The following is a 22,258-nucleotide window of genomic DNA, read 5'->3' as shown; positions in this document are numbered from 1 at the left end:
ACCCCACATTGTGAATTGTGATAGTCCATGGTAAGCTCTTGTCCCGGGCTCTTCCCAGATAGCAACACTACGTTGGCCCAACGTTGGTCCAACGTGAGCGAACTGACCTTACTACGTTGGAATAGCGTTGCTTTTCGACGTTGGTTAGCGTGATTTTGGCCAGGCAGCCAACCACCACCATGTTGGGCTAACGTCGATCCAACATTGACCCAACCGCAATACAGATGTAATTTGCGACGTTGGGCCAACATCAAATCTTTGATGTTGGGCCAACGTTATTTGACCAACGTTGATCCAACCATTAGCCAACGTTGATCCAACCATTAGCAAACAACCCCAATGAGAAAAAAAAACGAAAAAAAATAGTTACTTCTGTATACTGTGCTTCCTTTTTAGTCTTAAATTACCTGGCTCTCTATTTTACAACAGAGACAAATTAACTACCTTAATTTTACACAAGTTTCTTAACTTAGTACCTACCGGGATTCGAACCAGGGACCTTCTGTTTACAAGCCTGATGCTCTACCAATTGAGCTAACTGGGATTACATAGTTGAACAAGTGTTTTAAGTTAATAAAGCTATATTTTCATGACTAAACCTGCCAAAGTGCATCTTTTTAGGGATATTGATCAAATTTACTGTGAATATTGGTAACATTTAGTTCAAATAGTTTTAATCATGCTCTTATCCAATTGTCTTGACATATATTATGCTTTGTATTGTTTGTATTAGTTTATGATTCATGTAGCTGTATATATATTCTTTTGTAAAGCGCTCCGTTCTTTGTGGGGCGCTCAATAAATGCCTATTATGTTATGTTATGTTATGTTATGTTATTTACTATAAATGTTGATTAAAAAAAAGTAATATAAAAATATAATTCTTATTGATGATTTAATTCCAAAGCAATATTGTTATTATTATTAGTACATACCTATCATTATTATCATCATCATTATTATTACTATGATCATTATTATTCATTAGGCCTATTATTATTATTATTATTATTGATATTGTTATTATTATTATTATTATTATTATTATTATTATTATTATTACTAGAGGTATACCCGTATGGCCGTATGCTACGGAGCCTTTTACCCTTCAAAACCCACAGTGGAAGACATTGGCTTAATATAGATTTTACCAAGTTCAAGTACATGAATCAGAATGCATCAGAGCTATTTATAGAACACAGGCAGCAAGTGCAATTGTTTATACCATGGTCACTGACTTTTGAAAATGCACATTTTCGCGGATTTTGAGCCCAATCCTTTACCGATCGCAAGCAAATGTGATCCCCGCATTCGACCGAAAGTAGCTTAGGACACTCCCCATATTTTCCTTGATCTCTCGTATAAATTACAGCCCAATCGGACCAAGTTTAAAAATAGACCTTTGACCTTCGACCTCCGATTTCGACCGAAGGTAGTGTAGGACACTCCCCATATTTTCCTTGATCTCCCATATGAATTACAGCCCAATCGGACCAAGTTTAAAATTTGACCTTTGACCTTCGACCTCCGATTTCGACCAAAGGTAGGGTAGGACACTCCCCATATTTTCCTTGATCTCCCGTATGAATTACAGCCCAATCGGACCAAGTTTAAAATTTGACCTTTGACCTTCGACCTCCGATTTCGACCGTAGTTAGCTTAGGTCACTCCCTGTATTTTCCTTGATCTCCCGTATGAATTACAGCCCACTCGGACCAAGTTTAAAATTTGACCTTTGACCTTTGACCTCCGATTTCGACCGAAGGTAGCTTAGGACACTCCCCGTATTTTCCTTGATCTCCTGTATGAATTACAGCCCAATCGGACCAAGTTTAAAATTTGACCTTTGACCTTCGAGCTCCGATTTCGACCGAAGGTAGCTTACGACACTCCCCGTATTTTTCTGCATCCCCTGTGCGAATTTGACGAGGCTCGGATCAAAACTGACGGAGCCTTTAACACACACACACCCCTACACGCATACAACATTAGGCAAATTATAGTAAGTGATTTTATGTATTTATTAGTGTCTCTTATATTTGCAAATAAGTAGTTTGAATGTTTATAAAGGTTATAAAGCAAAATGTACTCTTCAACTTTTGAGATTATAGTATGTGTATCAAATATCGCTGGAAATTTGCAACTCAAATTTTATCTGAAAAATGATCGCACAAAATTATTTTACCAAACATAACACCTATCAAGTTATATATCATTGGAAAGGTCTAACTGAGGAGAATTGAAAAATGCAGGTTAAATTTCAATAGGGTGCATGGTTGTTTATTTACTGTAAATTTTAAAATATAACATTTTTTCTATTTTTTCAACATATTTTGATCTCTAACTCTTTATGACTACATCCTATGCTTTTTTTAATTGTATTTTTGAACTCCTGAGACAATTTCCTGTTGAAAAATGTATACTTTTATGGGTGTAGGATGTCAAACATTAATAATATACTTCATTGAACCGAAAACAGCGCGATTTTTGGAATAACAGTCGGTGAAACAGAAATGGGCCCACCTCAAAACGCATGGCCTTATACCAATGTTGGTCCAATGTTGGGATTCCAACCGTTTGTGCGACGATATTGGCCCAACCTCCGCGTAACAACTGTCATTTTACGACTGGCTGGCTACGTACATTGGTGCAACGTTGGCATACCGACTATCATTTTAAGATTGGCACAACAACGTTGGCCCATCCTCGGCATACCGACCGTCATTTTAAGGTTGGCTTGCTATGTTGGCTCAACGTTGGCATATCGACCATCATTTAAGGTTGGCACAACAACGTTGGCCCAACTTTGTCATGCCCAGCGTCATTTTAAGGTTGGCTGGCTACGTTGGCTTGACGTTGGCATATCGACCATAATATAAGGTTAGCATAACAACGTTGACCCAACGTTGGCCTGACATTCCCATACCAACCATGGCTAAAGGTTGGCATGTCAATGTTGGTCCAACGTTGGCTTGGTGTCGGCTTACCGACCGCGACCATGCCGACCATTGCCAACGTTGGGCCAACGTTGTCTTGCTATCTGGGTTGTCCATGGTATGGGGATGTGTTGGTGAGTCATTCCATATCAAATCACCTAATTTTCAGAAAAGGTTGGCTGGTCACCCTCTCAGATTTTCTTTAAAATCACTTATATCATAGCCCTATGGGTCAAATGAACACATTTCAAATATTAGGTCTCAACTCCTTGTCGTTTCTGAGTTATGGCTCGTTGAATATTTGATGTTTTTTTGACGCAATTTGTCCACTTCTCATTGAAATACACACAAAATTGTCCTAAATACCAACCCAAATTTTTTTTTTTGGAAATGAGCCACCATAATCAAACTCACACATATTCAAAATACTTCTATGATGTTCCTCTGTACCAGAAATCAAAGTGGTGTCAAGCCATCTTCATGGTTAAATGACTGTTTGGAGATCGCATTGAAATACACAGTAATGTTCTAATTCCCAGAATGCAAAGTTCATCAATTTACTGTGTATTTCAATGAGCGATTCAAACACTATTTTAACCATGAAGATGGCTTGACACCACTAAGATTTTTGGTACAGAGGAACATCATGCAAGTATTTTGAATTTGTGTGAGTTTGGTTATGGTGAATTATTTCCACAAGGTCAAATGGGGTCACGAACGGGGGGTCTTTTGGCTGAGGAGTCATCTTTGAGCCCCTGTGAAATTTTTATTAAGCCAATGAGTGGGCTACCCTGCTATAGGGGGTCACCACTGAACCTATATTGCCTACTAAAGGCAAAATAGATGATGTCTCACATCTGGTATGAAGAGGAGGGGGGGGTCAAAAACAGGAATATGTCATGTGCGTCAACACGAACATGCATTTTTATATGTCTATATCAGCAAATGGAGGTGAGATACATTGTTTATGAGTGCAGAATCTGGTTATTTGGGTCAAAGACACCCTAGATTCCAATTTGTAGCCCTATAGCTTACCCCTAGGGTAAGATATGGATGTCTAAACTCCGAAGAAAATTAATGTTGCGACACGCGTGCCCAAAAGGGGGGGGTCTGACCCAATGTGAAATAGGCCGTTTGTCGGAAACGACAAGGAGTAGAGACCTACCGTTTGAAATGTGTTCATTTGGCACATAGGGCTATGATATAAGTGATTTTAAACAAAATCTGAGAGGGTGACCAGCCAACCCATTAGGTGATTTGAGATGGACTGCCCCTGGTATGTTTGTCTGTTTGGCTAGATGCATATAGCCACATCTATCCAATATTTTGGATATGGATCATAGGTACCTGGTGTGCTGTTGAAGGGTTGATATGAAAGGGCCCCCTTGAGGTCAAAGGTCATCTAGAGGGAATTGTAAACAATTGCCACAAGTTGGAAACAAATATGTATAGGCGTAACACTGTGTGATGAACGCCCGCGTAAATGTGACGCGAAGTGAAAGCAACCACCATATTTTATCCATTAAAAACTGACACAAATGCAACCATTTCTATGCCATAGTCATGTCAGTCATGTCAGTGACGATCGCTTAATTGCAAGGACAAAACCTATTTTATGACTCAAACTTCCATCCATTTCATTGCCTAATTATGGAAGAATTTCACCAGATGCTTGCTTGATGATCCCAGGGGGGGGTACTCAGTACAAATGACCATACGGGGACGTGCCGCAAATATGGGTAGCATTTTCAGCCTTCTGGTATATCAATGACCCCTTTTTCAAAGCCTATTTTGGTATATGAATGGGTCCTTTTTCAAAATTTTCAAAATTTTTGGGAAAATAGCCCAATTTTTCCCTAATCTAGCCAAAGTTTTTAAAAATTTTCCCAAAAAACCAAGACAATTTGGGTTAAATTCGGCCGAAAATTTTAACTTTTGGTATATCAATGGGTCCAAATTTCTTGAAAAATTGGTGTATTTATGGGTCCACTTTCAAATTCTCAGCGCACGTCCCTACCAAAACCAAACTTGAGTACCCCCGGGTTGATGATGCACAAGTTTATAAGTCATTTTGCTATATCCCCAAAATATCATTTTCCGTGGGAGCCGCCATGGAAGTAGTACATTAGTGTACTCATAAATCCCTCATTTCTACATAAACAGGAGCACCATTGGGAAATTGAACCAGATTTTAAAGTTTTTTTTACTGCAAATTTTCCTTCAAATAAACGCCACCCTTTTGGAAAAATGCAATGCCCTGGATCGTTTATTACAGACAATACGGTATGCTAACTCAAGGTCATGTGTTTGCGTTGTATTTTGAAATACCGGTACAGCATTAATTACAAAAATAAAAAATAAAACATTTGGATTTGAAAAGGGATGCTGGATATACATATATCCCAATCACAAGAAAATTTTAAAAAAACTTGCATACATCATGCTTACCACAAACTGTAGGTACAGTTGAACCCTGCCCTGCACCATCCCCAGCAGCTACATCACACCAAAATTGTGTCTTGCCATCATCAAGTGATACACTTTTGAAGATTAAATTATTATTCTCATCAATGTCAAATCGACATGGTTCATTGGGACATGTCACTCCACCTGGAGTTCTCTGTATAAGTATGCTCTCTGGATTAGTTGGCAAATTTGTTTCATCTACAGAGCTATATCTCCAAATTACGTTAACTATTTGTGTAGAGCCAATGCTTACAGGTAGCATTGAAACTTCATCAGCATTTGCATATAAGTTAAGCTTATTTTCTGTAATGACAACATCAATCTGTCCCTCTGCCTCTGTAAATAAAAATGAGAACATGTTAAAAAGTGTGAACTACAGATGGCAAAAATGAAATTCACAGATGGCAAAAATGAAATTCACAGAAGACACATAAAATATTAAAAGCAGATGACTTGAATTTATGAAAATACGAAACTTGGAGCTTAATTTTGTTCATTTGGTCTCTAAAGTTAGCAGACCCTTTATTAGCCAAAAGAATTTTTTTTTCTGAAAAAGCAACTTGATGCCAAAAATAGATATTGCTTGCTGTAATGCCCATAGTTACTAAATTAATAAATATGGCAGTTCTGTGATCATAGGTAACTTTTCAGGTGTTTGAAACTGAACAAGGCGATTCTCGAACCAGGAATCTTGTCTGCTTTTGCGACCGCCTACTTTTGCGGTTATGTTTGGTAGAAGTAAATGACCCTGCAACAACCCATGGTGATTTGCCTGTTCAATTTGAGCTTGATTGGACCAATATTGACCCTTAAATTTTGGCAGTTCTTGGTTGGGCACAATTACCTGGCTGATGGTGACTGTACACACCAACTTTCATGCCTATCCGACATTTTTTACTAATTTGACCTCAGATGACCTCTGGTGACCCCAAAATGACCTTCCACAATTTGGCTCTAAATGTTGACTGTGGTCATGTTTTTTGAGGTGGGCACCCAAAAAAGGTGGAGCTGTCACATTTTCCAAAATATTTTCTCTTCTTATTCTTATATTTTTGCTAAAATCCATCATGAAGAAATGGTTTTGGTCTTATTTTGAAGATAAATTATTAATTAAATGAAATAATAACAAATACAGTTGAACAAATCAATTAATTAATTTCAACAGCTTAATTAAGTTAATTAGTCAGGGGTGGAGCCAGGCGGAGGAGCCGGAAGCGGAGGAGCTCTGTGTAATTCCAATGGGAAGTTGGTGTTCATTTTAAAATTTATGCACTTTGTTGCCTCAGTAGGAGTAAAAATGCATTTGCATGATGTTAATTTTATTATTTAACTTTCTATAACTATAATCAGCTAGTTAATTTTAATAAATTTAGTAATTAAGGATTTAACAAGCTTTTAATTTAATGGAATGTGTGTCATGCAATATAATGGGCTTTAAATTTTGCATGCATTTCATCTGTCATAAATAGATCTTTTAAATTGTTTTATCTTTGAAATATCTATAAAATAAATCTTCTGAAAGGAGATTATAACAGTCAAGGATTTAATCTGATGACATATTGATCTCTGGCTATTGTTAAATAGGTTATTGATGTAGGCTAATTGTGCATGTATATGCCTATTGTACATGTACCATTGTTACAAATTATTCACTGTATATTGATTTTTGGAACACCCTATATGGGAATTGGATATTTATCATATATGTGATATTATAGCAATTCTTTAAACTATTTTGAATATATTTTCCAAATTAATGGCACTTAGTGAAATTTTTCATTAAATTAAACAATTTAAAATTTAACTTTTTCACACCCTGTATTACACAATGGGCTTAACAAATATAGTGCAAACTTTATATTTAATGAAAACACTAATTGTGTTCATTCCAAATATCAAGTTTATTTTCAAATTTAATATACCATGTAGAAATATTGGAGTGGTAAAGAAATGTAATTTTTTATGTATTTGTCAGTGGAATCACCCTGTATATTTTTTGGGACACCCTGTATATCCACTCAAACTTTACAGGTTTGCAATCCTGACAATATATGCTTTCTAAAAATGTATAATTTTACATAGTTTGGGTGAAAACTTTTGAAATATAATCAGAAATACAAAAAGGAGTTGATTTTGGCAAATTGCAAGATGTGACGCAATTGGGTCCCACCTCAAAAAACATGACCCTATACCAACCAAGTTTCATGCCCATAGGATAGTTTTCCTAGTAATTTGACCTCAGCTGGACCTTGGATGACCCTGAAATGACCTTCCACAAATTTGGCTCTAAATGTTGACTGCACAGAACCAAGTTGCATGCCCATATGACAGTTTTTAGTAATTCGACCGCAGATGACCCCTGGGTGACCTTGGATTACCTTGAAATGACCTTCCAAAAATTTGGCTGTAAATGTTGACTGTACCCATCAAGTTTCATGCCCATAGGACAGTTTTTAGAAATTAGACCTCAGATGATCATGACCCCTGAGTGACCTCGGATTACCCTGAAATGACCTACCAAAAAATTGGCTCTATATGTTTACTGTACCGACCAAGTTCGTGCCCATACAACAGTTTTTAGTAATTTGAACTCAGATTACCCCTGGGTGACCTCGGATGGCCCTGAAATGACCTTCCAAAAATTTGGCTCTAAATGTTGACTGTACCCCCAAATTTCATGCCCATACAACAGTTTTTAGTAATTTGACCTCAGATCACCCGTGGGTGACCTTGGATGACCCGGAAATGACCTTCCAAAAATTTGGCCCTAAATAGCCATGTTCAGACGTAGGGTAGTTAACTCGAGAAAAGGGGTATTTACCTCGAGTAAAGTGCCCAGTCGGGGCAAGCTCGTGATAAAGGTCGAGTTTGTGCACGTCTGGACAGGAGTCGGGGCAGTTTATCCCGACCTTAACCCGACCGATTTACCTCTGAAAAAGTCAGAGGTAAATCCTTAACCTGACCTGAGCAGTCGAGGTAGATGCACGTGTGGATCGCACCAGAGGTAACAGTCGAGGTAAACAATGACCTTTTCGCCAGATTTGACCTCCCTTCTTGCTCCCGTCACATCCTAACCAGTTCAAGCATCATGATTATTGCGATAAGCTTTTGCTGTGTTGCGATAAGCTTTTGCTGTGTACCATTTGCAACACCAATTTGCCGATGAAGCAACAGGAAAAACAATAGCAATTTTACATCCATTTTAATACTCGCACAACATTTGTTTACAATCGGATTCAGATTTATTTTAAGAATCCGCGCAAATTAGACCAGCGGGTCAACGTAAGTGGCAGTACAACTTCAGGAAATTATACTTTGGGACACCCTGTATTCCGAGATTACAAAACAGCTGTGATTATGGTTTCTTCCAAAGTCAGTGGGCTCCCCCTTAGTGACAGCGTTCAAGCTTTGACTTACGTTTGGTGGCCAGAATGGTGGGAACTTAAAATGAAAGATATCCTACTTATAGGAACATTTTCTAGGGTGAAATTTTGTGTACATTGTAGAAACTGAATCTGACATAAAAAAATGCATCATTGTCAACTTGAAAATTTTCCCCATTGCACAGAACAGGCATATTTCTGCCCGAAGTCCTCAAATTTGAGCGAAAATTGGCGCAAAAAAAATAAGTCCTTCAAAACTGGGACTCTCAGGACTAAACAAATATAAACTTGCTCTAGAGGGAGGTCGTGGCTATAGCAAGTTTATATTTGTTTAGCCTTAAACCTCATAGTTTTGAAGGACTTATTTTTTTTGCGAAGGTCTTTATTTTTTTCACACCCGCAGAAATGTTAGGGGTAGGGGTAACATATTACTTACTTTAATTTTTGTCAGTACATTTAACTGAGTCAAGTTTTATACCACTATTTAGCTATTGAAATACTGAACAAAAAGACACAAAAAGCATCTCAATAGCTCATACCATTGAGGAGTTATGGCTTTTTCAAACTCAAAATTAGGCGAAAATTTCATTTTTTCCCAAACCAATTGTCACCCTGACCCCCAACTTTCTAACCCTGTTACAAAAATTAAAAAAATAGATTTATCCTATTTTATTAAATTTTATTTTATTTCATTAAAATGATTTGAATATCACAAATGTACCCTTGTCACATAATTAGCATAAAAAATTAGGCACTACTCAGTAGTTTTCATGTTCACCCCTACACTCACAGGAAATTAGCAAGTCAAATTTTTTGTCACCCCAAAATGGCCATTTTCGGCAAAAATTGGACCAAAAAATGAATTTTTCTCACAATCAGTGAAAAATATGGGGTTTTAAGTGCCAAAATTTGAAAATATGTGACATTTTAAATAATCAAGAATTTTGATTGTTTTCACCCCTAAATATTTTTTTCACACGTGTGTCCGCCAAACGAAAGTCAAAGCTTGAATGCTGTCCTATCTTCTAACCAAATAAATGTTGTTTACTTCCAGTTTATTACTGCAAGTTGGTAATAAGCAATGCATTAAGTAACCCATTTTTTATCCGAATTTGTATTCCACCCTGTATAACTTGAAGGTCACCCTGTATAATGAGTTGAAATGTGTATATTTGAATTGCTTATGCCTTCAGCTTTGCAAAAATGTATACTTTTGCTAGTTTAGGGTTGATAATTGTGGAGATTGGTGTAAAAATTCATAATATTTGTGATGTAACGCTAAGGGTGGCTAGTCCAGGACACATGCCCACATGGCCATATATATTCTGTACTTTTTCACGCCATGCAGGTATAATACTGAATTGACACTCAATTTAGGTGTAATTTATCTTGGGTCGAATCTATATCATGGAAAGTTTGCTATATATCTTTATAAATGGTCGCATGTCATGAGGTGGTCCATTTTGTGTTACATGGTCAAAATGGTCCAAAACTGCAACATCTCATACCATTTTTACCTCAAAAATGTTTATCCTTTTGGCGTAATTGCCTAATACATTAGCCCATAGGCCGCAATGTAAATCAAAATTTTCAAATGGGTTTTTCTCAAATTGGACCTTATTCACATAAAATACCCCACAACAAATGTCTGAAGTTGGATTTTGTCCAATGTTCCAGGATATGTTCACAACATAGTGATGCATCAGTCTCATCCTTCAAAAAAATTTTATGTAATCGAGTTCACGATATACAGGGTGCGTCAAAAAAAAGTTGATATTTTTTAATTAAAATTTAATTAATCATTCATATTTTCACAACACTACTTCCCTACCATTTTCATAATGCAAAAATTAGTTTCCTTGTGCAATTTCCTTTCAGAAAACGTATACATTTATCATGATACAGTGAATATTAAAGGATATATGGACCTTTGCAGTTTTTTTGCGTGATTGCATTGACTTCTGTGCATTTAGAGGCAACCTGTGGTACAAAATGTAATGAGAAACTAATATGGAATATGAAATTGATCAATTTTGAAGTCAATCTGGTTTTTTTTTTTTGATTTTGATGGCCCACAGTAGAGTTAATAGAGGTCAAAGGTCAAAATTCTCTATTTTCGCCATTTCGGGCATTTTTACATGCCTGTATTTCTGCGCGCCAACGTCAACTGACTCTCAGGATAGCATCTCATCAAAGAAGAGACAATTCTCTGTCAATTAATGACAAAAATAGCTTGGGATCTCTTGATCTTCATACATGTATATTAATGACTTTTTTGAAAATTGACTTCATTGTGGAGGTCAATTTGACCTCAATTTCCTCACAAAATGCCATACAGGACAATGTGGGCTTTTTACTGCATCACAAAAACATGGAAATTTTGCATATGGTCATTTTCACGGTAAAGGGTGTAACTTTGGATTTTTAACATTTTAATCCGTAGTGTTCTAATAAAGCCACAGAATTCCATAATTTTTGGCCACATAAGTCATCTAGTTAGCAGCTACCTTGGGTAGCATAATCAGCTTTGGGAGTTACTGCGTTCAGTTTTAGCAGGCTTAAATGTACTTAATATTGCCATTTTGAAAAACTATAAAAAACAGTAACATTTTTGTAAAACCCTGTGTTTTCTTCAGTTAGTTCATGGATAATTTTTCTTATCCTGAAAGTACAGTCATATGTTCAGTAAACACTGCCACATTAGATTTAATTGTGAACGGCCCTGTATTTTTGAGAACCGGACTTCGATATTTGTCGTTTCGAGGCTTCATTTTCCGTTAACAATTGTTAACAAACTTTGTGGGTGTAGCTTTGGTTCATAATTCTTGGTTATTTCTTCACTTCTTCTTGATTTATAACAGTTGTTATCTTAACTTGAAATGGGTAACAAAAATTAGCGATTTGCAAGCTTTTAAAATTTTTATAAAATCTTGACTTCAAATAGCCGTTTTTCCGTTAACTTTTTGAAGCCTCCGAAACAAACTGTTCAGCAAGCTTGTGCAAATATAAATAAAAGAGCTCATCCAATCTATTTATCAAAATGTAGCAAAGTAGATCCTCAAGTCACATGTTTTTAAATCGTGGAGATATATATCACCGTTTGAAAATGGGACCCAATACAAACTTTCCGTTAACAATTGAAGCCTCCGAAACAAATGAAGCCTCCGAAACAACAGTAAACTTAATTATCATCTATGCATATCTAAATTGGTGTGTTTCATACTGATATCTGCATTGTAATTATTACTTGATATGTGCAGAATGTCATAAATTTAAAAAAAATTGACATTATGGTTAATGTTTGAAAAATATACTGATACCTTAAAAAGCCTGTTTCGAGGCTTCACATGCAAAAAACACCATACTTAACAAATGGGTGAAAAAATTAATGTGTGATAAATCTACAATATCTGCCGCATAGAATCATTGATTCAATACACACAAGAAAATAACAGCTTAGATGATCCCAACACTGTTGTTTTCAAAAAACTACTTCTGCAATGTTTAACAATTGTTAACATGAAGCCTCGAAACAAAAAAAAATGACTTGCTGTGATAATTTAATTTTTGTCACAACTGAAATTCAATACTTAGAAGCAAAGCATGAAAATTGGTAATTGTGATATTTTTTACCTATTTTTTATGTCAACTTGTAGTACTTAGCTAAATATTTTACTTTTATGATCACCTGTGTTGTTAACTGAAGCCTCCGAAACACAAATCGCTTGAATTGCCAATTCTAAAAAATAGCTCCAATTTCTGTGAAACTTGGATGGGAGGTTCCTTTCATCAAGTAGTATTTGTACATGAAGTTAGACATTCAAATTATTTTAGGAACCCAATTAAAACTTAAAAAATATGTTTAAGGTTTGGAAATTTCCATTGTAAATGACACTTGATGTTAAAAATTTTCAAAACTGCAATTACAAACATAGCAAAACATGGTATAAAATTTAACTTATATCTGTTGACTTACTTTGGAATGGAATTTCACATGTATTCCAGCTTTCATGTCAAAATTTTCTGAGGTTATGTAAAATACATTTTTTCTTAGATTTTAACCAAAATGTTATGCAAATGTTAAATTTTTTATTAGAAATCAAAAGGTTTAAGCCTTGAAACATTATTTTACTTGAATTTAAGTTGCTTCTATGCATGATTTCAGTAAACAGAAACATATTTAAGTGGTTTGAAATTTTGACCCTAAAAATCAAAAGTTACACCCTTTACCGTGAAAATGACCATATATATATTTGAACATGTTCGTAACATTTTCCTACACCTTTTTAAGATGTAAAATATAGAAACAGTGCCCAAAACATCTATGCCAAAACTCATTTACCCCCCCCATTTCGACCTGATAAAATCACTCCCCCCACCTTTCTACCTGCCAAAAATGGTGCCCCCCGATTTCCCTGAAGTGACAGAGAGGTTTGAATATCATCATGTCTCAGGGTTTTTTTATGAAAATTAACCTGCCAGGCAGCAAAGTCACCTGCCCTTGGCATTCCAGCGTGTGTAAAAATAGGTAAGTATAAATTTATTTTCCATAAAATGTTAGCTTTTACTGTCAGATATGTCCCCTTTTAATTTTGAGCTGAACAAGTGAGGTTAATTAGCAAAGAAAATAGTCCAAAATAGATCGGTTTTTTTTTTTTGTTATTTATTCATTTATGTGGGACAAAATGACTATTGGTTTTTTCCGCATCTCGGGATCGATGCAAGAAGTATCATAATCAACATCGGAAACGGTAAGATCGTCCGGTGTACGGAGTCTTGGAATTTACTTAGCGCCAAAAAATGCATGTTACTCCGGCGGTTGTAATACGGTATGATCCTCTGATGTACGTATACGGCGTGCGGGACACACATACACACACTGTGTTAGAACATCACATAATGTATACGTGTTCAACTATATTTCCATTGTAATAATAAAACAACGGTTCCCTGCGTTTTATTCAAAATCTCGGATTTTGACAAAACTGCAGCACATAAATCCGTAAATAAATTCATCAGGATTGTCCATAATACATTATTTACAAAAGTTCTGGTGTACAAATCCAAAAGTATTTCGGTATTAAAGATGTTATAAACATACCTCAATGACGTTTCGTACTACATCGTAGTACTTTCTCCAATTGACTGATCAATCCTCACACTCCTCGTCTGTTTCCTGCTGGAACTCGACGTTGGTGGCGTTTTGGAGTGGAGTAATTGGTCGTAAATGTGGGGTAGGAAGTGGTTGCCCTCGTCTTGGTTGAAAGTGTTGGCCCCCTTGAGGAGAGGTAAATAAATCAGCCATAACAGATCATGTAGCGGAGGAAAACCACGTAATTGGTTGGGAAGACGCAAAAATCAGAGACAAAGAACAAAACCGGCGAAGACACATTAAGGAAGCCATCTTGATCCGGAAAAAGGGGGCCAACACATTCAACCGAGACGAGGGCAACCACTTCCTACCCCACATTTACGACCAATTACTCCACTCCAAAGCGCCTCCACCGTCGAGTTCCAGCAGGAAACAGACGAGGAGTGTGAGAATTGATCAGTCAATTTGAGAAAGTACTACGATGTAGTACGAAACGTCATTGAGGTATGTTTATAACATCTTTAATACCGAAATACTTTTGGATTTGTACACCAGAACTTTTGTAAATAATACAGCACATAAAGTCTTGATTTTTGCAACAGTACTAATAAAAGTACAGTACATTTGTGTAAAACCAGAATTTAACATTTTTTCGAGGGCGTTCTCCTTAGCAAATGTTATGCTTTAAAGTACAAGGCTGATTTTAACCAAAGGACATTCCCTCTTGCATGGGATTGTGTTGTCAACAAGACAACTTGGGAATTTCCAGGAACCTCAAGGGGATGACCCACTTAATTACTGGTTTATAAGTTAAATACCGGAATATAAAAACATCACAACATAATACTTACCTTTAAGGGTCAGTAGTAAACACAAAATAAAGGCTATGTACATGGCAAACTTCCCTGTCCATGCATGTTGTTAACAACACTGATTTGGCCACACATCTGAAATTTTAAGAATACCTTTAGTTATAAATAATATACAAGAACTGTCTTTGAACACGGACAACGTCATAAAATGAAGATTGTATTTCATATTGACCTGGTGCAATAATAATAATAATAATGGAGCATATTTATACTGCGCAAAAATCATCAAAAAGATCTCAGAGCGTGAAAAAGAAAAGAAAACAAAGCTCCCAGGCGGTAAATTTTGTTTTGAATAGAATTCTGCTATTTATAGGCATATCACCTCAAAATTACGCGCAGCAGAAACACGTTATTTAATGTTTCTACATGAATGAGCTTTATTAAAGCATCAAAAATCAAAAAACGAAATTGAAATCGGTCAATGCATTGTGATGCAGTGTCTATTTTAAGATGCTCGTAAATGGAATTAAAACCTGCCACATATGGCTATAATGACAAAATTGGCAGCTCCATTTAAAATCCACACTCCCCCCGTGGAAGATTTTGGAAATATATTGCATAGGATGAGTATGAATTTTAAATGGAATGAGCACATTAGGTAGCTCCATTTGAATTTCATACACCCTCTGAGAAAGATTCAATGTGAATCTTCCACAGCGTGAGGGCGAGTTTCAATTGGAGCTGCTAATGTGTTCTTTCCATTTAAAATTCTCACTCCCCCTGTGGAAGATATTTCCAAAATCTTACACAGGGGAAGTGTGGATTTTAAATGAAATAGCCTTATATGAGATGTGTGTTTTTGAAGTTGTCAGGTAAAGAAGTCAGAAAACTTTAAATAAGGCAAAAATAGTGCACATTTTGCACATTTACTTATGAAAGAAAAGGAAAGTTAGGTCAACATTTTGAAGAAATTCCTTTTTGATTTTGATGAAAATTGATCTTTTAAAAATTTCCCATAAAGTTATATCCATTTTTTTCTTTTGATTTAATTATTGGTTCTTGGTATTGTAGTTTTACTTTTTCATAGTACGGTAATACATGGCATATCCAAGTTGTGTACGCACACAATCATGTTCCATGTTGTGACTTGACTGACTTCCTGTCATTTCCATTCACTTATGTATGTTAGAAACTACATGGTGTTGCTCACATTTTCCTTGTGTAAATTGAATATTTTTCATGCTTCGTAATAATATGGGTTGAATGGAATGGATGTCTTTAGTCTTGTCTTGTCTTTTTGATGTGGATGTGTCTTGAGTGAGGGATGTGAGGTGTGAGAGGAGATGTTTGTGTCTGTGTGTGCTGTATTTTTGGTTTGTCTTTTATCTGTTCAAAAAACATAACAAAAAACCCTGTACTATAATAGCTCATTCATTGTATTCACAATCTATTTCATACATTTATGAAGCTATGTATTGATACAATTGAATACTGATTTTGCATTGAAGGGGTCTGGTGGATAGGCCATTATTTGTACACATGTTTTTCTCCCACCACCAGACCCAAGTACAGGGCAATAAAAATGACAAAAAAGGAAAAAGAAAGTGTGCCTTGCTGTTTTTACATTCTGTTACATGTGTATGAGAACAACATTTGTTGCATAATTATGTCACAAAGAGTGTGTTCAACAAATTTAATGGGCCAAGTCATTTGATTTTTGATTTTGTACACTGAATTAAATTTGTTTTATCAAAATAAAGGTGAAATTTTGTATTTACTGGGCAGTTGCATAGCTAGGGCTTGTGGCACCCGGGGCAGGATAAAGAATTGTGCCCTGCCAACTGAAATTGTTTGCTCCAATTTTTTTGGCCCGTGCACTCGAGAGGGGGTTGGGTGGGAGGGGGTGTTAGGGATTCAACAAATTTTTGTTTTACCCTAATTTTTTTTAACCAGTGGCAATTTGGCATCCCCCCAATTTAGGCGGTGACCAGGGCAGACTTTGCCATCTATGCTACTGTTACTTGGCCAATTTATAATTTTAGCCCAAAATAAAAATTGTGAGTTTATTGTGCCAATTTTGCACCAGGAGTTCAGTGGCGTAGCACCAACCATATTGGAGAGCATGGGGGGGGGGGAGGGAGTGGGGTTGTCTTTCTACATTTTCAAACTGATTTGGGCATGTAACATTTTCTTTTGTGGGTTGGGTTTAAAGGGGTGGGTGAAATTTTCTTGGGGGAAAGTTTGAAACTCAATCATTTGGGGGGTTCCAACCCCTAATCACCCAAAAGACCACACTGCATGTGATAGTATGCAATACACAGTTGATTATTTTTGTTCCACTTCAATATTTTGAAACACAAAGGGGCCCAAATTGCTCACATGCATGGCTGTTGGTGAAGGGGTGGTGCTGAAGAAAATACATCAAAGAAATGTAGTTCCCTCCACCCCTGCCCCATTGTCAGATTTTTTGTCATATCAAAATGGGGAACAAAATTGGGGTCAACAATTTCACAAAGATGCCCCACAAATTTGAGTACACCCTTCTGAAGAAAATAACGGCCCCAATGGATTTTGTCTAGTCCCTGAGCACCGAACACATACAATCATGAACAAGTTGAAACAGTGGCGTAGCGTTATAGGGGCAGGGAGGGGGGGGGCACATGCCTGATTGCAAAAAGTAGAAAATCCCAGGAAAATTGACGAAAAACGGCTTGTGCCCCCAAATCATGTTTGGTGCCCCCCCCCCTCCGCCCCATGTGATGACCCACGCTATGCCACTGAGTTGAACCCCCCTTCCCTGGCCCTGGTGGTGGTCCAAACAATGGTAATGCATTTTTGAATTCAGTTTGAAGCAAAGGCTTCATTTTAGAACTCAATGATGATGTTCAATGCTGTTGGCGAGTTGAAATTACAGTATTTAGGGTATGCAGGAAAATTATGTAAGCTTATCATGATTCATGTTTTGCCATCGAAGAGGCTGATATTGGCCCCGGGATATTGGCGTTTCACTTTGCACTTCCATGTTTTATTGTGGGATATAACTTGTAAGTGAACTATATATTGACATGAAATATTTGTCTTCTTTTCACAATAATTGTGCAATTATTCGGAAATCTTTGTGCCCGGTCTTCTTGATTGTAAAATTATTTACAATCACGAAGATACGGCATCGGCCCACTTCATGACTCCACGCAAATGGCTGGTACCAAAACATGAACCAGGAAGTGCTGCGAATTGCCGCGCCGAGATAAACACCAGTGATGCCAGTGATGTAAACACCGGGTAATTGCCATGATAGCTATCCCACAATGCAGAGCGCATAGAAAACAAATTCGATCTCCAAGATGACAGTTTTCTTCATATTTTGTCGATTTTTGTGAAAAAGAAGATGGTTTAAAGACATTTCTCAGTTTTAACAACCATTTTTAGGCGACTTGGGAAAATTTTGTAGATTTTTTGGGTTCTCGACCAATCTCTGAGAGCCCCTTTAATGCTTCAAATGAACTATTTAAAATAATTGTACGTATGTTAAGAGCCAGTCTCCCTTATTATGTACATGAATAAGGGGGGGTTGTGATACAAAAAAAAAATAGAATTGTCTCTAAAAAATAATTTTGGTACATATTAGCACCAACAACTCACATGCAAAATATGAGCGTGCACAGCGCCCTCGTCCAGCTTTAAAAAATTCTTGAAATTTCAGCCTCTCAGAGCCTTACTTGCAAATGGTAAACTTTGGAGGTGCATAACATCGATGCGCCATCATCATCCCAACCTGCATTTTGCATTTTTTTAAAGTACCAAATGGTTACATTACAAAAACCAAGAAAAACAATTGGGATCTTGATGGCGCACAAAATCAGCAAATCCAATGACTTGATGAAAAGCGCCCTCATGCAAACTTCAAAGCATCATAACGGGCTGCGCCATCAAGATCCCAAGTCGAACAAGTTTGAAATTAAAGACCTCCATGGCAAGTTTCATTTTTCAGCAAAAAATTTTTGGGATTTTGTTGGCGCACCGAATGAACAGAGGTTAAAGGTCAAAATTTCCTATTTTAGCACATATTTGCACGCCTGTATTATTGCGCGCCAACGTCACCTGACTCTCCGAATAGCATTTCATCAAAGAAGAGGTAATTCTCTGCAAGAACTGAAAAAATTAGCTTGGGATCTCTTGATCTTCATATTTTTCTGATTTTTTGAAAATGGACTTAGCCTCATTTTGGAGGTCAATTTGACCTCTTTTTCCCACTCGCTGCACAATGTTGGCTTTTTACTGCATCACAAAAAGATGCGCCAACAAGATCCCAATTTTATTAGTCATCGTCTAGCTTCTTTGGCGACCAGGAGATAAAACACAAGCAACAGCTAATTGGGATCATGTGGGCGCACTAATATAAAAGAGGTCAAAGGTCAAGCTATGTGCCAAAGTGATGCATATTTGCCTATGTGCAGCACGAAAGTTGAACTTTGACCCGCAATAAAAATGTGCGCCAACAAGATCCCATCTTACTTTTTGGATGATTGGATAAAGGGGCTTATGTATAACTGATAACAAGTAAAAAAAAAGTGGGATCATGTGGGCGCACTAATTCAATAGAGGTCAAAGTTCATACTTTGTGGCGAATTGGCATTATTTTGCCTATGTGCAGCACAAAAGTGGAACTTTGACCCATAAAAAATAATAAGCCAACAAGATCCCATCTTACTTTTTTGGATGATTGGATAAAGGGGCTTATTTATAACTAATAACAAGTAAAAAAAAAGTGGGATCATGTGGGCGCACTAATTCAATAGAGGTCAAAGTTCATACTTTGTGCCGAATTTTTTTTTCAATGGGGATCACCAGACATGTCTCATAGAAACTTGTGTGAGTGCATTTCAGATGATGCTGATTCCATCATGGTAGTTGGTGAGAGTAAAAAATTTTTGTCAAAAAAATACTGAATTTTGCAAAATTTGAGTGAAAGGTTGCTGAATTGGCAACTTTTTTTAAGGCTAAAATCGGTTAATTTTGTATGAAGTATGAACTTTGACCTCTATTGAATTAGTGTACATGATCCCACTTTTTTTACTTGTTATCAGCTATACATAAGCCTTTGGTCAAAGTTCTACTTTAAATCACAAAATGCATGAACTTTGGGATTTTTTTACTTGTTATCAGTTATACATGCCCTTTATCCAATCATCGAAAAAAGTAAGATGGGATCTTGTTGTTATGACAATTTTATTTGGGTCAAAGTTCCACTTTGTGCTGCACATAGGCAAATATGCATCACTTTGGCACAAAGCGTGACCTTCGACCTCTTTTTTTTATTAGTGCGCCACATGATCCCAATTAGCTGTTGCTTGTTTTTGTCTACTGGTCGCCAAAAAGCTAGACGATGAAAATAAAATTGGGATATTTATCTTTTGTGATGCAGTAAAAAGCCCACATTGTGCAAGTGGGAAAAAGAGGTCAAATTGACTTCCAAAATGAGGCTAAGTCCATTTTCAAAAAATCAGAAAAATATGAAGATGAGGAGATCCCAAGCTAATTTTTTCAGTTCTTGCAGAGAACGAGGATGCGCCTATTTGAGAGTCAGGTGACGTTTGCATTAATAATACAGTGCAAAAAGTGCGAAAATAGGAAATTTTGACCTTTGACCTCTGTTAACTCTGTGCGCCTAAACTAAATCCCAAAAAATTTTGCTGGAAAATGAAACTTGCCATGGAGGTCTTTAATTTCAAACTTGTTGGACTTGGGATCTTGAAGCCCGTTATGATGCTTTGAAGTTTGCACTAGGGCGCTTTTCATCAAATCATTGATTTGTATCGCCAAATCCCAATTTTTTTCTTGGTTTTGTAATGTAAACCATTTGGTACTTTAAAAAAATGCAAAAAGGGTTGGGATGATGAGATTACATGCTCAAAGTTTACCATTTGCAAGTAATCAGAGAGGCTGAAAGGTCAATGACCACGCTCATATTTTACTAATATGTAATTTAGCTATTTTTTTTTTGTAGATGGTGATTCTTTTATTGAAGTCAATGAAATGAATATCAAGAAAGAATAAGTACATTTTTTTTGTACATTAGCATATTGCTAAAAATACTGAAATTTAACTAGGATATCATTAAAAATGAAAAAATGGAATATAACCCTTTAAGGTGGTACTACACACCTTGATAAATTTGTGACTATTTTTGCATTTTTCTCAAAAAATAATATCACACTGCATCAAAGGTTATACATAGGGTAAGGAATCCAGTTACTACCCTGGAATTTCATTGACTCAAGACAAGCGGTATGTTATTTATGATAAGAAAAGAGGTACCGCTTAACCGCTAGAATGTACCTAATTTCTATATATAATGAAGCCCTTGTCTTGAATCACTGAAATTTCAGTGAAGTATTTGGATTCCTTGCCCCTATATACACATAACTTTTGTTACCAGTGTGTAGTTACTTTTGAGAAAAATGCAAAATTAGTCACAAAATTTATCAGGGGTGTAGTACCACCTAAGTTGTCAGTAATTGTTTTAGTTGTACAAATTCAACACTCAAAGCTGTCAATACATGCCCTCCCTAGATTTGAAAAAGTAACCAGTAGTTTTGACATGCTGACATATGAATTTTCACTAGCCCTATTGCACACTCCCACATCCGCCTGCTCCACATCCGCCAGCTCCCCTGGCATTTTTCATTTCAACTGATGTATTTTTTTTTACTTAATAATGTATAATTATATGCTTCAGTAGACTGAAAGAGTATAATATTAGGCTTAAAAATGAGGTATCAACCACAGCTGTAGGATATGGGGTTACGGAAAGCCATTCAAATTTGTATCACAATTTTCAGAAAAGTGTAATCCCTCCACCCTTTTACTTACATGTAGCATACCCAACTTAAGACATGCGACCATCTTGAAAATGTTGATCAGGCTCGTCAATACAAGAAGAGGTGGGGTAGAATGTGGTGGGTAAGAGTGGTTGGGGTAGTGTGCTGTGTAGTGGGTGTGTAGGGTATGGTGGTGGGGTAGTGGGGTGAGGGTGTGATTCGGTATAAGAGGGTATCATCATGGTGGTAGGAGTAGTGGAATCGTGGATGGGGTGGTGGGGTATGCAGGGTGGGGTAGGGCCTACCGTAGGATGGTAGAGTGATGGGGTAGGGTTGGACAGTAGGGTCAAACAGTGGCATGGTAGGGTGGGGTAGGGTAGTATATAGGCCTAGAGGTGGATGACGGTGACCTGGGTGGTAGGGGTAGGATGGTGGGGAACGGGGTACCCAGAACTAGTGGGGTAGGGTGGTGGGGATGGTAGGTTTAGTGAGGTCAGGCCAGGGTGTGGTACGGTAGGGTGATTTGAGGGTGGTGGTGAACTGGTGGTAGGGTTAGGGTGTGGGGGCAGGGTGGTGAGGGTAGAGGGTTAAGTGTGGGGCAGGGTAGGGTGGTAGGTAGGGTGTGGTGGGGTAAGGGTAGGTAGTTGTGGTAAGGGTGTCCCTATTCACCCCAGATTAGATGACATTTAGGCCTACCAAAAAAATTTTTTTAAACTTATTCTACCGGTATCACTGTAAAGCTTACATG

The 22,258-nt window shown here is 37.0% G+C and overlaps 1 protein-coding gene across 1 annotated transcript in view; it reads right to left on the bottom strand.

Moving 5' to 3' along the window:
- LOC140145137 (uncharacterized) overlaps positions 1-22,258 on the bottom strand; it is a 62,158-nt gene that overhangs the window by 25,446 nt on the left and 14,454 nt on the right. Inside the window, exons 2-3 of the mRNA XM_072166918.1 lie at positions 14,729-14,824; positions 5,385-5,738 (exon numbers count right to left, since the gene is read on the bottom strand). Coding sequence (XP_072023019.1) covers positions 5,385-5,738; positions 14,729-14,771 — 397 coding nt within the window. The 5' untranslated portion in view covers positions 14,772-14,824. The remainder of the gene's footprint in view (positions 1-5,384; positions 5,739-14,728; positions 14,825-22,258) is intronic.

This window comes from Amphiura filiformis, unplaced genomic scaffold, assembly GCF_039555335.1.
Source record: "Amphiura filiformis unplaced genomic scaffold, Afil_fr2py scaffold_147, whole genome shotgun sequence".
NCBI lineage: Eukaryota > Metazoa > Echinodermata > Ophiuroidea > Amphilepidida > Amphiuridae > Amphiura > Amphiura filiformis.
Note: the sequence above shows the minus strand (reverse complement) of the source record. Positions and strands in the feature narration are given on the sequence as shown.